Source organism: Erythrolamprus reginae, chromosome 2 (genome assembly GCF_031021105.1).
Source record: "Erythrolamprus reginae isolate rEryReg1 chromosome 2, rEryReg1.hap1, whole genome shotgun sequence".
In the NCBI taxonomy this organism is placed as follows: domain Eukaryota; kingdom Metazoa; phylum Chordata; class Lepidosauria; order Squamata; family Dipsadidae; genus Erythrolamprus; species Erythrolamprus reginae.
In genome coordinates, this window is record NC_091951.1 from 260,533,991 (window position 1) to 260,548,532 (window position 14,542).

A 14,542-nucleotide genomic window follows, 5' to 3' on the forward strand; every position below is an offset into this window, starting at 1 on the left:
AGGCATGTTTAAATTCAGTTACTGTGGATTTATCAACCACATCTGCTGGAAGTTTGTTCCAAGGATCTACTACTCTTTCAGTAAAATAATATTTTCTCAAGTTGCTTTTGATCTTTCCCCCAACTAACTTCAGATTGTGTCCCCTTGTTCTTGTGTTCATTTTCCTATTAAAAACACTTCCCTCCTGAATCTTATTTAACCCTTTAACATATTTAAATGTTTCGATCATGTCCCCTGTATGTGTTTTTTATTATATAATGTGAACATGCATTTTTCCCCCAGATGGAAAGCTAAAAACAACTGTTTCTCCTTAGCTGGGTGGATCTGATGCAGTTTTCCTAAAACAGATACAGTGCTTGGTAGCTTATAAACTGGAGCTAGTATTGACCGAAAGCTTATTCACATACACATTCCTGCAAGTCAGACATACAGAAAGTGTCATAAATCAGTTAACAAAATCCAGTCAGACTCTAATATGTCTTGACTTTTTAATCCTCTAATCTTTTCTTATTTCATCTATTCTCCTGAATACTACCTGTTCTCACCACCACCACTTCCTGCCTGTTATTTCTCTTAATAACAGCCAGTGGGAAGTGTCAGAAAAATCAGTCCGTTATTTATAGGAACACTAGGACAACTTTCCAAATCTACTAGCAGATCAAAAAATTAACATGACCATAAAACATAGAAACATAGAAGTCTGATGGCAGAAAAAGACCTCATGTTCCATCTAGTCTGCCCTTATACTATTTTCTGTATTTTATCTTAGGATGGATATATGTTTATCCCAGGCATGTTTAAATTCAGTTACTGTGGATTTATCTACCACGTCTGCTGGAAGTTTGTTCCAAGGATCTACTACTCTTTCAGTAAAATAATATTTTCTCATGTTGCTTTTGATCTTTCCCCCAACTAACTTCAGATTGTGTCCCCTTGTTCTTGTGTTCACTTTCCTATTAAAAACACTTCCCTCCTGGACCTTATTTAACCCTTTAATATATTTAAATGTTTCGAACTAAACTAAATTTAGGAATGCTTTGGTTATTTTCTTGTTCATGCTGCCTAAAGTGCATCTCTCAAATATTTTTTGAGGGGCATTCTTGCCCCTATTAATTACATATTTTGGACAACTGACACAGATTCCTATAAAACAATTTAATAATAGGTGACTTTCTTTATAGGTATAAAGGAAGAGAGGAAAAACTCCTTATCCAAACATCCCAGATATTATTTAGAAATGTTATCCAGAATAATTTATTTTATAATTATTTAAACCAAACTATTTATTTTACCACAAATACCAACAGCTCCTCTGTCAGTACCATAGATACTTTTGTTACAGAAACCTTTGGAACTTTTATTTACTGTTTAAGAATCAGTTTGATAAATGATACCAAAGTTTCATTTATACTACATATTGCCTTGAACATTTGGTACCTTTTTCCATGCACATACAGATATAAACACATCCCTCAAACATGTTAGTATCAGCTGAAAACCAGGCCCTGAAGTGATTCAAGACTATATCTACATGAAATTCTGTTCCAGATTCACAAGTGGTGGCTGTGTTTTTGCCTGAAGAGGACAAAGTTTCCTTCTTATGGACCTTTCTGCAATTCTACTGTTTTTAAATTAGTTCTATAGTGATCTTTATCTGAATAAATAATTTCCAAAACTATGCATGTAAATAAAAGCGTATAGGAATATATATCTGTGCTTGATTTCTAAACAACTGGAAACAAAGGTTAGAGTTACAACCTACGGTAATTTTATTTCAATTCATTCAGGAAACATCAAATCCGAATTGAGCGTCTTGCCTCCTTCAATTCTATATCCCATATCCAGCTCACTAACTTTTATAAAACAAATACCTCTTTAAGCTGATAAGGGGTATGTGGAGGCAATTACTCTGTGGACCTCATTTCTTCACAGCACAAATAGTTGTTTGGTATATTTTAGTTAGACAGGTAATCCTCAACTTACAACCACAATTGAACCCAATTTTTTTGTGGCCAAACGAGACAGTTGTTAAGTGAATTTTATTCAGCATTACAACCCTTCTTGCCACAGAGGAATCATTACAGCTGTTAAGTTAGCAATATGGTTGTTAAGTATATCTGACTTCCCCATTGATTTTGCTTGTCAGGAGGTCACAAAAAGGGATCGCATGACCCCGGAACATTGCAATTGTCATAAATTCAGATGCCAAGCATCTGAATTTTGATCATATGACCATGAAGATGCTACAATGGTCGTAAGTGTGAAAAACAGCCATAAGTCATTTTTTTCAGTGCTGTTGAAACTTTGAATGGTCACTAAATAAACCTCTGTAAGTTGAGGGGAAAAAGTGCTGTTTCCAAACTGAACTTTTAGAAATAATTTTAAGAAGCTATATGTTTGATATTATGAAATTTTAAAGCTATTGCAAATTATCATATTTAAATGTACCTTGTAAGACAGGAGGAGGAGTGAGCAACAACAATTTGATATATGAGAGGCCAGGCACAGACAAATCTGGTTCTTCTTCTTCTTCCTCCCCCTCCTCTATCTCTATGTCCATTTTTTGTGGATCCAATTCCGGTCTTGCCTGTATGCATGATAAACCAGGGAGGGGAGGAGAAAGTGCATCCAATTGGTTATACTGTATACAGAATCACACTTCAAAAAACTGAAAAGAGGTTTCCCTAAATCAACAGAAAGGAAGGGCAATTCAACTTTGACCTTCCTCAGTTTGATTCCTTTTAAATATGATGAACTAGAGTTCACATAATTCCCAGACTGGAGATGGTTACCGGAGAAGTTGTTATAAATAGATTTGGAGACATGAAATATCTCTTTTTTATTCTGTTGTTATAATTTCAGTACAAAGGGTACTACTGTACTTCCCTGTAAATACAACATGTCTCAAAACATGTCCAAGGCTAATTTGGGGGTGGACATGAATATACGCCCTCCTTCAAAAATCAGCCCTATTGAAGGGGTGGGCATGGCAGCACAAGAGGCAAATCTTCCCTTCCCCAGCCAGCTAATGGCAGATGGGGCCCTTAATTGCGACATGCGGATCAGATGAGCTGATCAGGAGTTGCCTCTCATTCTATCTCTCCCCAGCATTCTTGGCGCTTGCCTGCCTCCCATCCATCCACACACACCCTCGTCTGCAAACTCCTGCCCCACTCACAATAGAGCAACTGTCCAGCACCTCTTCTCATGTGGTGCCCACACAGCGTATAATCCCCCCTCCAGCCAGGCAAAGTACCACTCACTGGCCGAGCAATATCCTAGGATCACGATGTGAGCAAAGCCAGTGAGCAAGAGATCCTTAAAGAGTCCACGCTGCCACCACAATCCCAGCACTGAGGAGAGCTTCCTCTGAGACTGGTGGGGCCAGCCACCTGCTGCCGAGTCTTCTGGGAGCTGGGATAGCTTCATGGAACTGGAACCAAAGAGCGGGAAGCGCCCTGCCAGAGTGGCTGCTGCTGGAAGACTCTCTGCAACAGTAGCAATCACTCTGGGAGTGCATTTCCTGCTCTATGGTTCCAGAACCATAAGGCTGTCCCAACCGGCCTCTTCTCCACTTCCAGCAGCTTCTGGCCAGGGTTTGGAACTCAGAGAGGAAGCCTTCCTCAGTGTTAGGATGGAGATGGTGGCAGAACAGACTCACTATGTGGGGCTGTAGCTCCCTTTGCCCTTTGCCACCTCTCTGCCCCGGCTCCTGGAAGACTCAGCAGCAGATGGCTGACCTGACCAGCTTCTTCTCCACTTCCAGCGGCTTCAGCCAGATGCTCACCAGCTTCACTCACATCGATGTGGTGAGGCCTGGGAGGTGCATGAGTTGGGGGGGGGGTGCACAGGCACTCACATGGCTTGGCCCATTTAGGCTGCTTATTTTTCTTTTATTTTTATGTCTGTGTTAAATTTACCAGAATCTCCTTTGGAATTCCTTTATGGAAATGTTTATTTTCTGCACTTGTATATTACATTTCAAAACACAAAACCATGCAAATTAGAGGATCATACAAAGATGTTCATAAATTGGTAATATTGTTTATTATTCCAGTTATTCAGTCCTATAACTTTTTTTGCTGAATTTTATTATATTCCAATTTTTAATATTACTATTAACCCAGCATATAGGCCTTTTTCTATATTGACTAATACTTTATTATATCACATTACATAAAGCCAATATTAATACTATTTATATTCCATTTTGTAGTTTCTATATTGATTTTAGCATTAGTATTACTTATCCTGTAGTTTTATATTGTCATATGTTGCTCATCTTAATGAAGATTAAGTTTTAATATAAAGAAGGGAGAAGAAAATTGTCCGTCCCACTAAAGGCTTTATTTTATTTTCTAAAAAGATATTGCAACCTTCCTATAAGTGTCATCACCAAAAGATGTTTTAGTTCTCTCAGATTAAAAAAACCTGGAGTTAGGAAATTTCAACTTTATACAGATAGTTTTGAATTGATGCATTATATCAGGGGTATCAAGCTTGATTTCACTGAGGGCTGCATCAGGGTTATGTTTAACTTGGGGGGTGCAGGATGGGCATGGCCAGTTCAACATCACTTGTCAGGGAGCCTGTTGTGACCTAACTGCTCTGCCACCGAAAACAGGCTCCCATTCTCCATTTTTGGCTTCAATAGCTTCCTGCAACACTCTTCCAGCAAAAATGGAGCTCAAGGGCCACCTGTGGTCCTCATGAGGTTTGTTTTTGGTTGCAACTGCCTTCTGCGCTCTCTGCCAGGGAAAATAGAGCCCGGGAGGGCAGCAAACTCCTTCACTATTTCCAGATCAGTCTCACGGGTGACATCTAACCCGCCCACAGCCTACGGACAGGATCCAGTCAATGGACCTTGAGTTTGACACCCCTGCATTATGTGAACTATCTCAGGGGTTTGTAAAACATAGTTTAGGGTTAACATTCTGCTCAAAATCCGATAGGTATGATATATATTCAATACATTATAAACTATGGCTTAGGTTAATATCTATTAATGAAAGGACAAAGATGCTTCCTATAGATGCACAATGTTTCAAAAATCAAGTCAATATTTTGAATTCAATTTAAAAGTTAATCAACAAACTAAGTAGAATATGGCATGCTTTTCAGAAAGCTATTAAAATCTTATTAGAAGCAATCTCCTAAGTAAAAACAAAAACAAAACCACGACACGTTGCCTCTCTTGTTCAAAATGCTAATCTTTTAGAACTATGTTGGAGTACACAGTCACCATATTAATTCACTATTAAGGATGAGAAGTAGACTCTTTTTGCTTGGCTTATCCACTCCATTATGACTCGATTGGTCCAGCTCTTGCTTACTATGCAACTCAAAAATCTGATTATTTTCAAGACAAATGTTCCCATTTACCAAATGCTCTTTGCTTCCAAACTCCCACCTGCAACAGGTAGAAGGATATAAGTCCAGGCTACTGAATAATAATAATAATAATAATAATAATAATAATAATAATAATAATATATTAGATTTGTATGCCGCCCCTCTCTGAAGACTCGGGGCGGCTCACAACAACGATAAAAACAATATTATACTGGCACAAATCTAATATTAAAAAAACTAAAAACCCTATCATAATTAAAAACCAAACAGCACATACATACCCAACATAAATTATAATAAGCCTTGTACTGTAGTACAAGAGACAGAGTAGCAACTATACAGTTACATGTATTTCCTATTAATATCAAATGAATTACTGAATGTCCAAGCGAGGATTAGACATTGTTTCCACACTTTTGTATTCCAGTTGATTACAACATATCCATAATTAAAGTAAGGAAGATCTACCTGTTCAGGAAGATGGAGGATGGTGTATTCTTCAGAATGAAATTCAGAGAGAGATTTATATGCAGAGATAGCTACAAGAGAATCCTAAAGAAAAATATTGTCATCGCATCATTGCAAATAAGGATGGATAAAGAAAAATACTGTGTTTATCTATTATGTTAAATGCAGCATTGATTTCCCAAGGAGAGAATATAGGGCAAGTTCTAAATTGTCTTGAACCTTATGGTTAAAAGCAAATAGTGTGTGCTAAAAATCACATCTCACAAAATTACTGACTAAAAGAAACCTGTTTGCTTTTACTGCACATAAGCTGTATTATTCTGCAATAATTATACTATAATAGGGCTTCAGGGTAAACATCTGAAATATTACTTAATGGTAAGATCAAATGTCTCAAAATACAAATTGACTGACTTATATTTTGAACCTTCTGACAATAAAAAGTTTTTAAAATAGAGAATGGTAACACACATAGCATTTCTTGATGAAATTTGTGGATTTTTATGGAAAATTGTCAATATCATTGACCAATCATAACTGGGCAGTGAATAAATAATTAGAAAGGTATGCAGGGGTTGTATTAAAAAAGAGTCTTGTTTTAATACCCTGTTTCCCCGATAGTAAGACACCCCCGATTGTCCATGATCGAAACATTTAAATATGTTAAAGGGTTAAATAGGGTTCAGGAGGGAAGTGTTTTTAACAGGAAAGTGAACACAAGAACAAGGGGACACAATCTGAAGTTAGTTGGGGGAAAGATCAAAGGCAACATGAGAAAATATTATTTTACTGAAAGAGTAGTAGATCCTTGGAACAAACTTCCAGCAGACGTGGTTGGTAAATCCACAGTAACCGAATTTAAACATGCCTGGGATAAACATATATCCATTGTAAGATAAAATACAGGAAATAGTAAAAGGGCAGACTAGATGGACCATGGGGTCTTTTTCTGCCGTCAGTCTTCTATGTTTCTATGTTTCTATGTAAGACGTATCGGGGGCTTCAGGGGGGTCGGCTAATATAAGCCGTACCCCGAAAGTAAGACATATGTCTTACTTTCGGGGAAACACGGGGGTATTGCCGGGGGGAGGGAGCCCGATGACGTCGCTTCCAAGCTCCCGACGCGCCCCTCGCCTTCGCCTCGCCGCGGCGCCACCGCCTCTTCCCCTGCCGAGGCTCGGCTGCAAGCGGCCAGCGAGGCCGACCGGTTCCGAGGCGAGCGGCCGGAGCTGCGCCCTCCTTCGCCCGCCTCCTTTCCGGCAGGCAGGTGGGGCTGCCCAACTGCGCAGAGCGGCTCCTCCCCTCCAGACACGCGCTTCCCCGACACGCGTCTGCGGCTCCATGCGTGCCCTTCTGGACTCTGGGGAGATGCCTTCGGGAACGCGACCCTTTCAATTTTTTTCCAATGTAAGACATACCCCGAAAGTAAGATGTAGTGGGGCTTTTGGGGGTAAAAAGAAAGTAAGACACTGTCTTACTTTCGGGGAAACATGGTAACATTGTAATTATGTTTACGTGACATATAATCATGATTACGATATGTTATTAAAAATATGTAGAATTGGACAGAGAAACACGATGATTAATGTAACACAGGAAATATTTAAATAAGGCCAGTATGTGGCCAAAAGTCAGTTAATTTTATAGTATCTCACCTTGCTTTGTGTGTGGCTCCACAGGAAACTGACAACTTGAGCTTTAAACTTCTATAATATCAAATGGGGAAGAGAGAACAAAATCCAGCTTAGAAAGATTCTCTTTATTAAGGAAACATGAGAGAAAATTGAAGTAAATAACACATCGTAAAATAAAGGTAGACAGACATTTATGGATTAGCAGTTTATTTGGGGCAGTGACAAGGGTATAATATTTCTATGCGGCCACTGGAGTTTAATTTAAAATAACAAGGAAGGTTTTTGCCAATTTAGCTGGCTCCAAAGTGAAGACTAATAGTCCTTATTACACTTACTGAGAAAATTTCAAAGGTCAAAAATTATATTCAAGATCCCATATTCAATGATGTATAATAAAAATGCAAAGTATCACTTGAGGTTGAGGGGGAGGGGTTGACCTTTAAGTACTCTCAAAGAGTCGATTCAAAAAAACATCTTCAATGTTACAATCTCAACCATGTAAACAGTTTTAAATGCTTTTAGAAGCATAGACATTACCTATTAAAACATTCTGCCCAGCCTTTCATTGACAGAATAATTATATTAAATATATGCATTTGCAATACGAATACTAGATGCAGCCAAATGACCCTAAGAGAACAACCTTTCTGCTCATTAGAGCAAACTGTGTGTGTGTATGGGGGAGGAGGAATAGGGGAAACATAGCACTAGAATTAAATCAATATTTAACTGGATTTTACCAAATTCTTTGGAAAGTAAATCTATGGAGTAATATAAGACACGAGCCCCAAACCTTTTTGGATCTGCGGACTTGTGGCAGCAGCTTTAGTGGGAAATGGTTTCACACATGCAACCTAAATCCTGTACATACACAAATGAAGATTTGTATGGTTGCCCACTACTTCAACAGCCCAATTTAGGGTATATCCATCCCAGTATGGGCCACAGCCCAGAATTTGGGCATCTCAGATAAGAGAGACTGCACTGTAAAGTAGCTGATACAGGTTTCGATGATCTTCGATACAAGGATGTAATCATCCTACTCCCTTAGGTTTCAGATAATTTATTTCCATCAGGACAAAACAAAACAAATGTAGGTCTAAGGTTATACAGGTAGTCCTCAACTTACAAACATTCATTTAGTGACTGGTCAAAGTTGCAATAGCACTAGAAAAAGTGACTTATGACTGTTTTTCACACTTACGACCGCTGCAGCATGCCCATGGTCAAATCATCAAAATTAGGATGCTTTTGGCAACTGGATGGTTGCAAAGTCCCGGGATCACGCAATCACATTTTGTGACCTTCTGACAAGCAAAGGAAATGGGAAGCCATTTTCACCTAATAACCAGGTTACTAATTTAACAGCTGCAGTGATTCACTTAATAACTGTGGCAAGAAAGGTCGCAAAATGGGGAAAGTTATTTAACAGTCTTGTTTAGGAACATAAATTTTGGGCTCAATTATGATTGCAAGTTGAGGACTAACTGTATAACTAAAAGTTACCAAAAATATACTGAACAATACTCTGTATGTAGCTTAAGTGTATGTTCATAGACTAGGAAAACTACCCTGATTTTATTTATAATGGCTAATTCAATTAAGATATCTGCCTACAGGACAGCTGTTATTAAAAAGTCAAATTTAGAATAGGAATATAAAATGGAATTTGTCTTTTTCATAACTCTCTCGCATAAGATTGGCATTTTATGAAATACATGAAATACTTAACTGCCACTGTTCCAGGATTTGATTCAATTATATAGCATTAGTATAATTTTGCTCATTTACTTTTTAAAAATGCAGGCAAGAAAAATGCAGAAAAACACCACCCTAGTGATTACAGTGCTATACAAACTCTTCAATAACAAAAGGTTAAATTATTTGGAGGTTTTCACTTCAAGAAGGAAATAGCTTGCTTAGCAGAATGAACATTTGGAATCTGTTTAACAGTCAAATTCGCAGAGAATACAGTTATCCACCTAGCTACTTGCAGATTATTTATAAAATGCAGCATGCCTCTGAATACTAGTTGCTAGGCAACGTAAGGAGAGAGCGCTAATACATTCATATTGCATCTATGGAAGTATCTAGGATGGCTTCTTTAGAATAGAATGCTGAGTTAGATAAGCTTTTGGTCTAATCTGGAATAGGTTTATTAACTTGTGACAAACAATTTTCAACTGGTTATAGAAATGGTTCCAGCAAATCCCTATTTAGATTTATTCTTCCTGAATATGATTCCTTTTTCATAAGTTATTTTCATCCTCTATAGTTCTATGAAAGTCCCAGACTTTCAATTTTAACAAAATGATCTTAAAAACCTTCAACTCTTCAGTCCATTCTAGTTTTAATTGCTACTCAGCCATGAAATGATAGCTGATATATAGATTGTATTTGATTTACAATGGTTTGTTTAGTGACCAAAGTGACGCCACTGAAAAAGTATTCCTACAACCATTTTTCTACTTATGACCGTTGCAGCATCCCCGTGGACATGTGATCAAAATTTAGACACTTGGCAACTAACTTGTATTTATGACAGTTCCACTGTCCTAGGGTCATGTGATCCCTTTTTGCTAACTTCTGACAAGCAAAGTCAATAGGGACATTGTGTTATTAACTTGGTTGCTTCCCTTAATAGCTGTGGCAAAAATAGTAATAAAAAGAGCGCAGAACTCACTTAACAAATGTCTTGGTTAACAACAGAAATTTGGGGCTCAATTGTGGTCGTAAGTTGAGGATACGTGTAAACATTAGTTCTGACCCTGAGTAGATTATATGATGGATTTGGCCCTCTTCTCAAGTCTCCAATGTATGAGGGCCGCCCAGAAAGTAATGCACCACATCTTTTTCTTCAACAATTATTTATTGAACGCAATGAAACATACACACAAGAAAGAATGATGTTTCTTCTACATTCCCTATTTTTTCCACGTAATCTCCATCCCATTCTATGGCCTTCCTCTAGTGAGACACAAGGGCGTGTATGCCCTGTCGGTACCACTCCTTGTTCTTGTTCACAAACCACATTCTGCAATATGCGAATCTCCTCTAATGGCCTCACCCTCTGTGTCCAGCGACTAACCGTACCTCTGTCGACTGCAGATTCTCCATGAACTGTACACACACATTTGTGAATGTTCCCAACAGTTTCTTTCTCCGCAGTGAGAAATTCAATGACAACATGCTGCTTGTAACCTACATCACTTACAGACGCCATTTCAAAACACTGCTGCAGCTACACTATCTCTCTGAAGAAACGCAACATTTACACACTCACTCCTGACAATTCAAATAATGTATATCTAAAGTTTTGCATTCGTACCATTACTATAGGCTGAGGAAAAAAATGTGGTGCATTACTTTCTGGGCGACCTTTGTATTTAATGCATCTTACTTAAAAATAAAGTCTCCTATAGAGCAGTGTTTCCCAACCTTGGCAACTTGAAGATATCTGGACTTCAACTTCCAGAATTCTCCAGCCAGCATTCGCTGGCTGGGGAATTCTGGGAGTTGAAGTCCAAATATCTTCAAGTTGCCAAGGTTGGGAAACACTGCTTTAGTCTGCTTTAGAGTACTGGCAACAAAAAAAATGGTTTGTCATTGCTGTCTGTTGGAATATTTTTCAATTTCTTAACCTTGCCTATAGCAAGCCAATTCAAAGTGCTCTGCTATCCAAATACTAATGAGGTCCAATCCGCTTAGCTTTTTTGAAGAACACCAAGGTTGATCTTTATCTGCTAGTCTATAAAAATAACAATTCTTCAAAAGTTGGAGGAAAAACAGCAAAGGAAATTTGGCTCTACTGCTTTCCAATAATGTCATTAGAACACTGCGTCGACTCTGCAGTTCCGTTGCCTTCACTTACGTTCATAAACAATCTTCAAGGAAGTATTAATCTGATGGCCTTATTTTAAATTACGGATTTTAAAAAAAAGTAGACCAGTATGAAACACATACCTCATATTCACTTGAATTCACCATTAATGAAGGAACAAGAGAGAACAGTTCATTGAGTGTTTTTAAAATAAGTGGCCGGGTATCACAGCTCAGTTTTGGTGAGAGTGCATTCCATGTAGAGCGAATGCAAACAACCTAGAATAGAGAAACAAAGGCTGCTTTTAGCATGACACAGTCTTGGTGTGTGTGTTTAAAATATATTTAAGGATATATGATATGTGGATTAGAAATGGCGCTTGCAAATTACATCTTGTAGGCTCTCATTGTAAATCAGATGTGCCATGTTTCAGATAGAAACTCAATTATTCTTAGATGACTAAAATTTAACCAAAATTAAGTCCATGTCATACAGTTGATATTTACCATGGATATAAAAAAGGTATTAATGAAATCCAGATCTTGTTAGCTTCAACAGACTGGCTGTATCCAATGCCTTGCATAAAAGACAGGCACATATAAATTCCCTTTTTGCTTTAGGCAACATTATGTAAAACACAGAATGGGAACAAAAATAATAAGCAAAAGAAATTAAAGGCATGATGTAAGACAAATGAACACAGTCAGAACTAGATTATATCATAGAAACATAGAAACATAGAAGATTGACGGCAGAAAAAGACCTCATGGTCCATCTAGTCTGCCCTTATACTATTTCCTGTATTTTATCTTACAATGGATATATGTTTATCCCAGGCATGTTTAAATTCAGTTATTGTGGATTTACCAACCACGTCTGCTGGAAGTTTGTTCCAAGGATCTACTACTCTTTCAGTAAAATAATATTTTCTCATGTTGCTTTTGATCTTTCCCCCAACTAACTTCAGATTGTGTCCCCTTGTTCTTGTGTTCACTTTCCTATTAAAAACACTTCCCTCCTGAACCTTATTTAACATACCGTGTTTCCCCGAAAGTAAGACAGTGTCTTGCTTTCTTTTTACCCCCAAAAGCCCCACTACATCTTACTTTTGGGGTATGTCTTACATTGGAAAAAAATTGAAAGGGTCGTGTTCCCGAAGGTACCTCCCTAGAGTCCAGAAGGACACGCATGGAGCCGCAGACGCGTGTCGGGAAAGCGTGTGTCTGGAGGGGAGGAGCCGCTCTGCGCAGTTGGGCAGCCCCACCTGCCTGCCGGAAAGGAGGCGGGCGAAGGAGGGCGCAGCTCCGGCCGCTCGCCTCGGAACCGGTCGGCCTCGCTGGCCGCTTGCAGCCGAGCCTCGGCAGGGGAAGAGGCGGTGGCGCCGCGGCGAGGCGAAGGCGAGGGGCGCGTGGGGAGCTTGGAAGTGACGTCATCAGGCTCCCCCCCCCGGCAGTACCCCCGTGTTTCCCCGAAAGTAAGACATATGTCTTACTTTCGGGGTACGGCTTATATTAGCCGACCCCCCTGAAGCCCCCGATATGTCTTACAATCGGGGGTGTCTTACTATCGGGGAAACAGGGTATTTAAATGTTTCGATCATGTCACCCCTTTTCCTTCTGTCCTCCAGACTATACAGATTGAGTTCATTAAGTCTTTCCTGATACGTTTTATGCTTAAGACCTTCCACCATTTTTGTAGTCCGTCTTTGGACCTGTTCAATTTTGTCAATATCTTTTTGTAGGTGAGGTCTCCAGAACTGAACACAGTACAGTGATCCCTCGAGTTTCGCGAGGGTTCCGTTCCAAGACCCCTCGCGAAACTCGATTTTTCGCGATATAGCGGTGCGGAAGTAAAAACACCATCTGCGCATGTGCGGCCATTTTTTCATGGCCGCACATGCGCAGATGGTGAAGTTTGCGTGTGGGCGGTGGGGAAGACCAAGGGAAGGTTCCTTCAGCCGCCCAACAGCTGATCTGCTCGGTAGCGCGGCAGCAGCGAGGAGCCGAAGATGGGGTTTCCCCTTTGCCTGGGCAACGGGGAAACCTCATCTTCGGCTCCTCGCTGCTGCCGCGCTACCGAGCAGATCAGCTGTTGGGCGGCTGAAGGAACGTTCCCTGGGTCTTCCCCGCCGCCTCGGATCCTCGCTGATGCCCGCCCGCCGTTTGCCGCTCGTCCCGTTCGCCCACCGCTCGCCCCGTTCGCCCGCCGCTATCGAACTTGCTATCGAGCCTGCTAATGAAATCCAACCCGCAGCGGCCCTTTCCCTCTCCAGGCTGCGGGAGGGGTCCGGAGAACAATGCCTGGCGCCGCGCTCCCGGCTGGGCTTTTTTCCCCCATTTCCCCTCGGGTGGAATTTCAGACCCTCCGCCGGTTGGATTTCATTAGCAGGCTCGATAGCAAGTTCTTCCTCCCTTTAGAAAGCCCCGCAGCCTCCTCCGACCGGCGAGGCCGCCAGCGAGGACCCGCAAAGCCGCCGCCGCCGCAGCGAGGCCAAGCCGCCCGCTCCCACGGCACGGGCTCCCAACACAGCGCCGCACAGCCCGCCCTCGGCGATGCCTCTGCGGATCTGCAAGCCCAGCCGAGCGACGCCTCTGGTCTGGGCGAAGGCAGTGGGCAGGCCCCGCCGCAGCAGTCCCCGCGGGCACCGCGCGCCAAGGGCCGGCCAGGCCGCCGGCCAACAAAGGGGCTCCCTCGCCTCCCTCGGGCAGGTTTACAAAGGCAGCGCGGCAACTTGGAGCCCAGCACGCCCCGCAGCCCTCGCCTCGCCCGCCCCCCGCCTGGCCGGCGCTCCGGCTACCCCCGGCTGAGGAAGAACCGAGTAGCCCCCGCCCTCCCCCGCCCGGCTCCCTTCAGCCCCCCGGGGCCAAGCGGGCGGGGGGCGGGCGGGACTTCGCCTGTCTCCGCCGCCCGCATCGCCCCTCCGGCGGGCCGGCCTCCCCCGCCCGCCTCTGCTGCAGCCGCCGCCGCCTCCCCGACTGGCACAAAAGGGCCCCGCCCGCCCCGCCCCGAAGCTTACCTTGCGAGTTTTTGGCTGCGGGGGGAGAAGTAGGACTTTCCTAACTCCCTCCCCCCGGTCGCCGTTTGCTGCTCGCCCGTTCACCTGCCCGCCATCAGGACCGCCGCGCACTAACTTGATGACGGCCAAGCCGTCCCAGATCGTGGGGAGGGGAGCTCTTCTCCAGCCAGGGGACGGCGAGGCCCTCCCAATGCCCCGCGCTTGGAGCTGGAGTGAGGCCACTTCCGCCTCCGGATGAAGGAATCTCCTCAA

General features: G+C 41.9%; 1 protein-coding gene across 2 annotated transcripts in view; it reads right to left on the minus strand.

Annotated features, from left to right (window-relative positions):
• FOCAD (focadhesin) overlaps window positions 1-14,542 on the minus strand; it is a 200,309-nt gene that overhangs the window by 75,072 nt on the left and 110,695 nt on the right. For both annotated transcript variants that reach the window (XM_070742518.1, XM_070742519.1), the window contains exons 16-19: window positions 11,418-11,552; window positions 7,476-7,526; window positions 5,821-5,904; window positions 2,449-2,587 (exon numbers count right to left, since the gene is read on the minus strand). In XM_070742518.1, coding sequence (XP_070598619.1) covers window positions 2,449-2,587; window positions 5,821-5,904; window positions 7,476-7,526; window positions 11,418-11,552 — 409 coding nt within the window. The remainder of the gene's footprint in view (window positions 1-2,448; window positions 2,588-5,820; window positions 5,905-7,475; window positions 7,527-11,417; window positions 11,553-14,542) is intronic.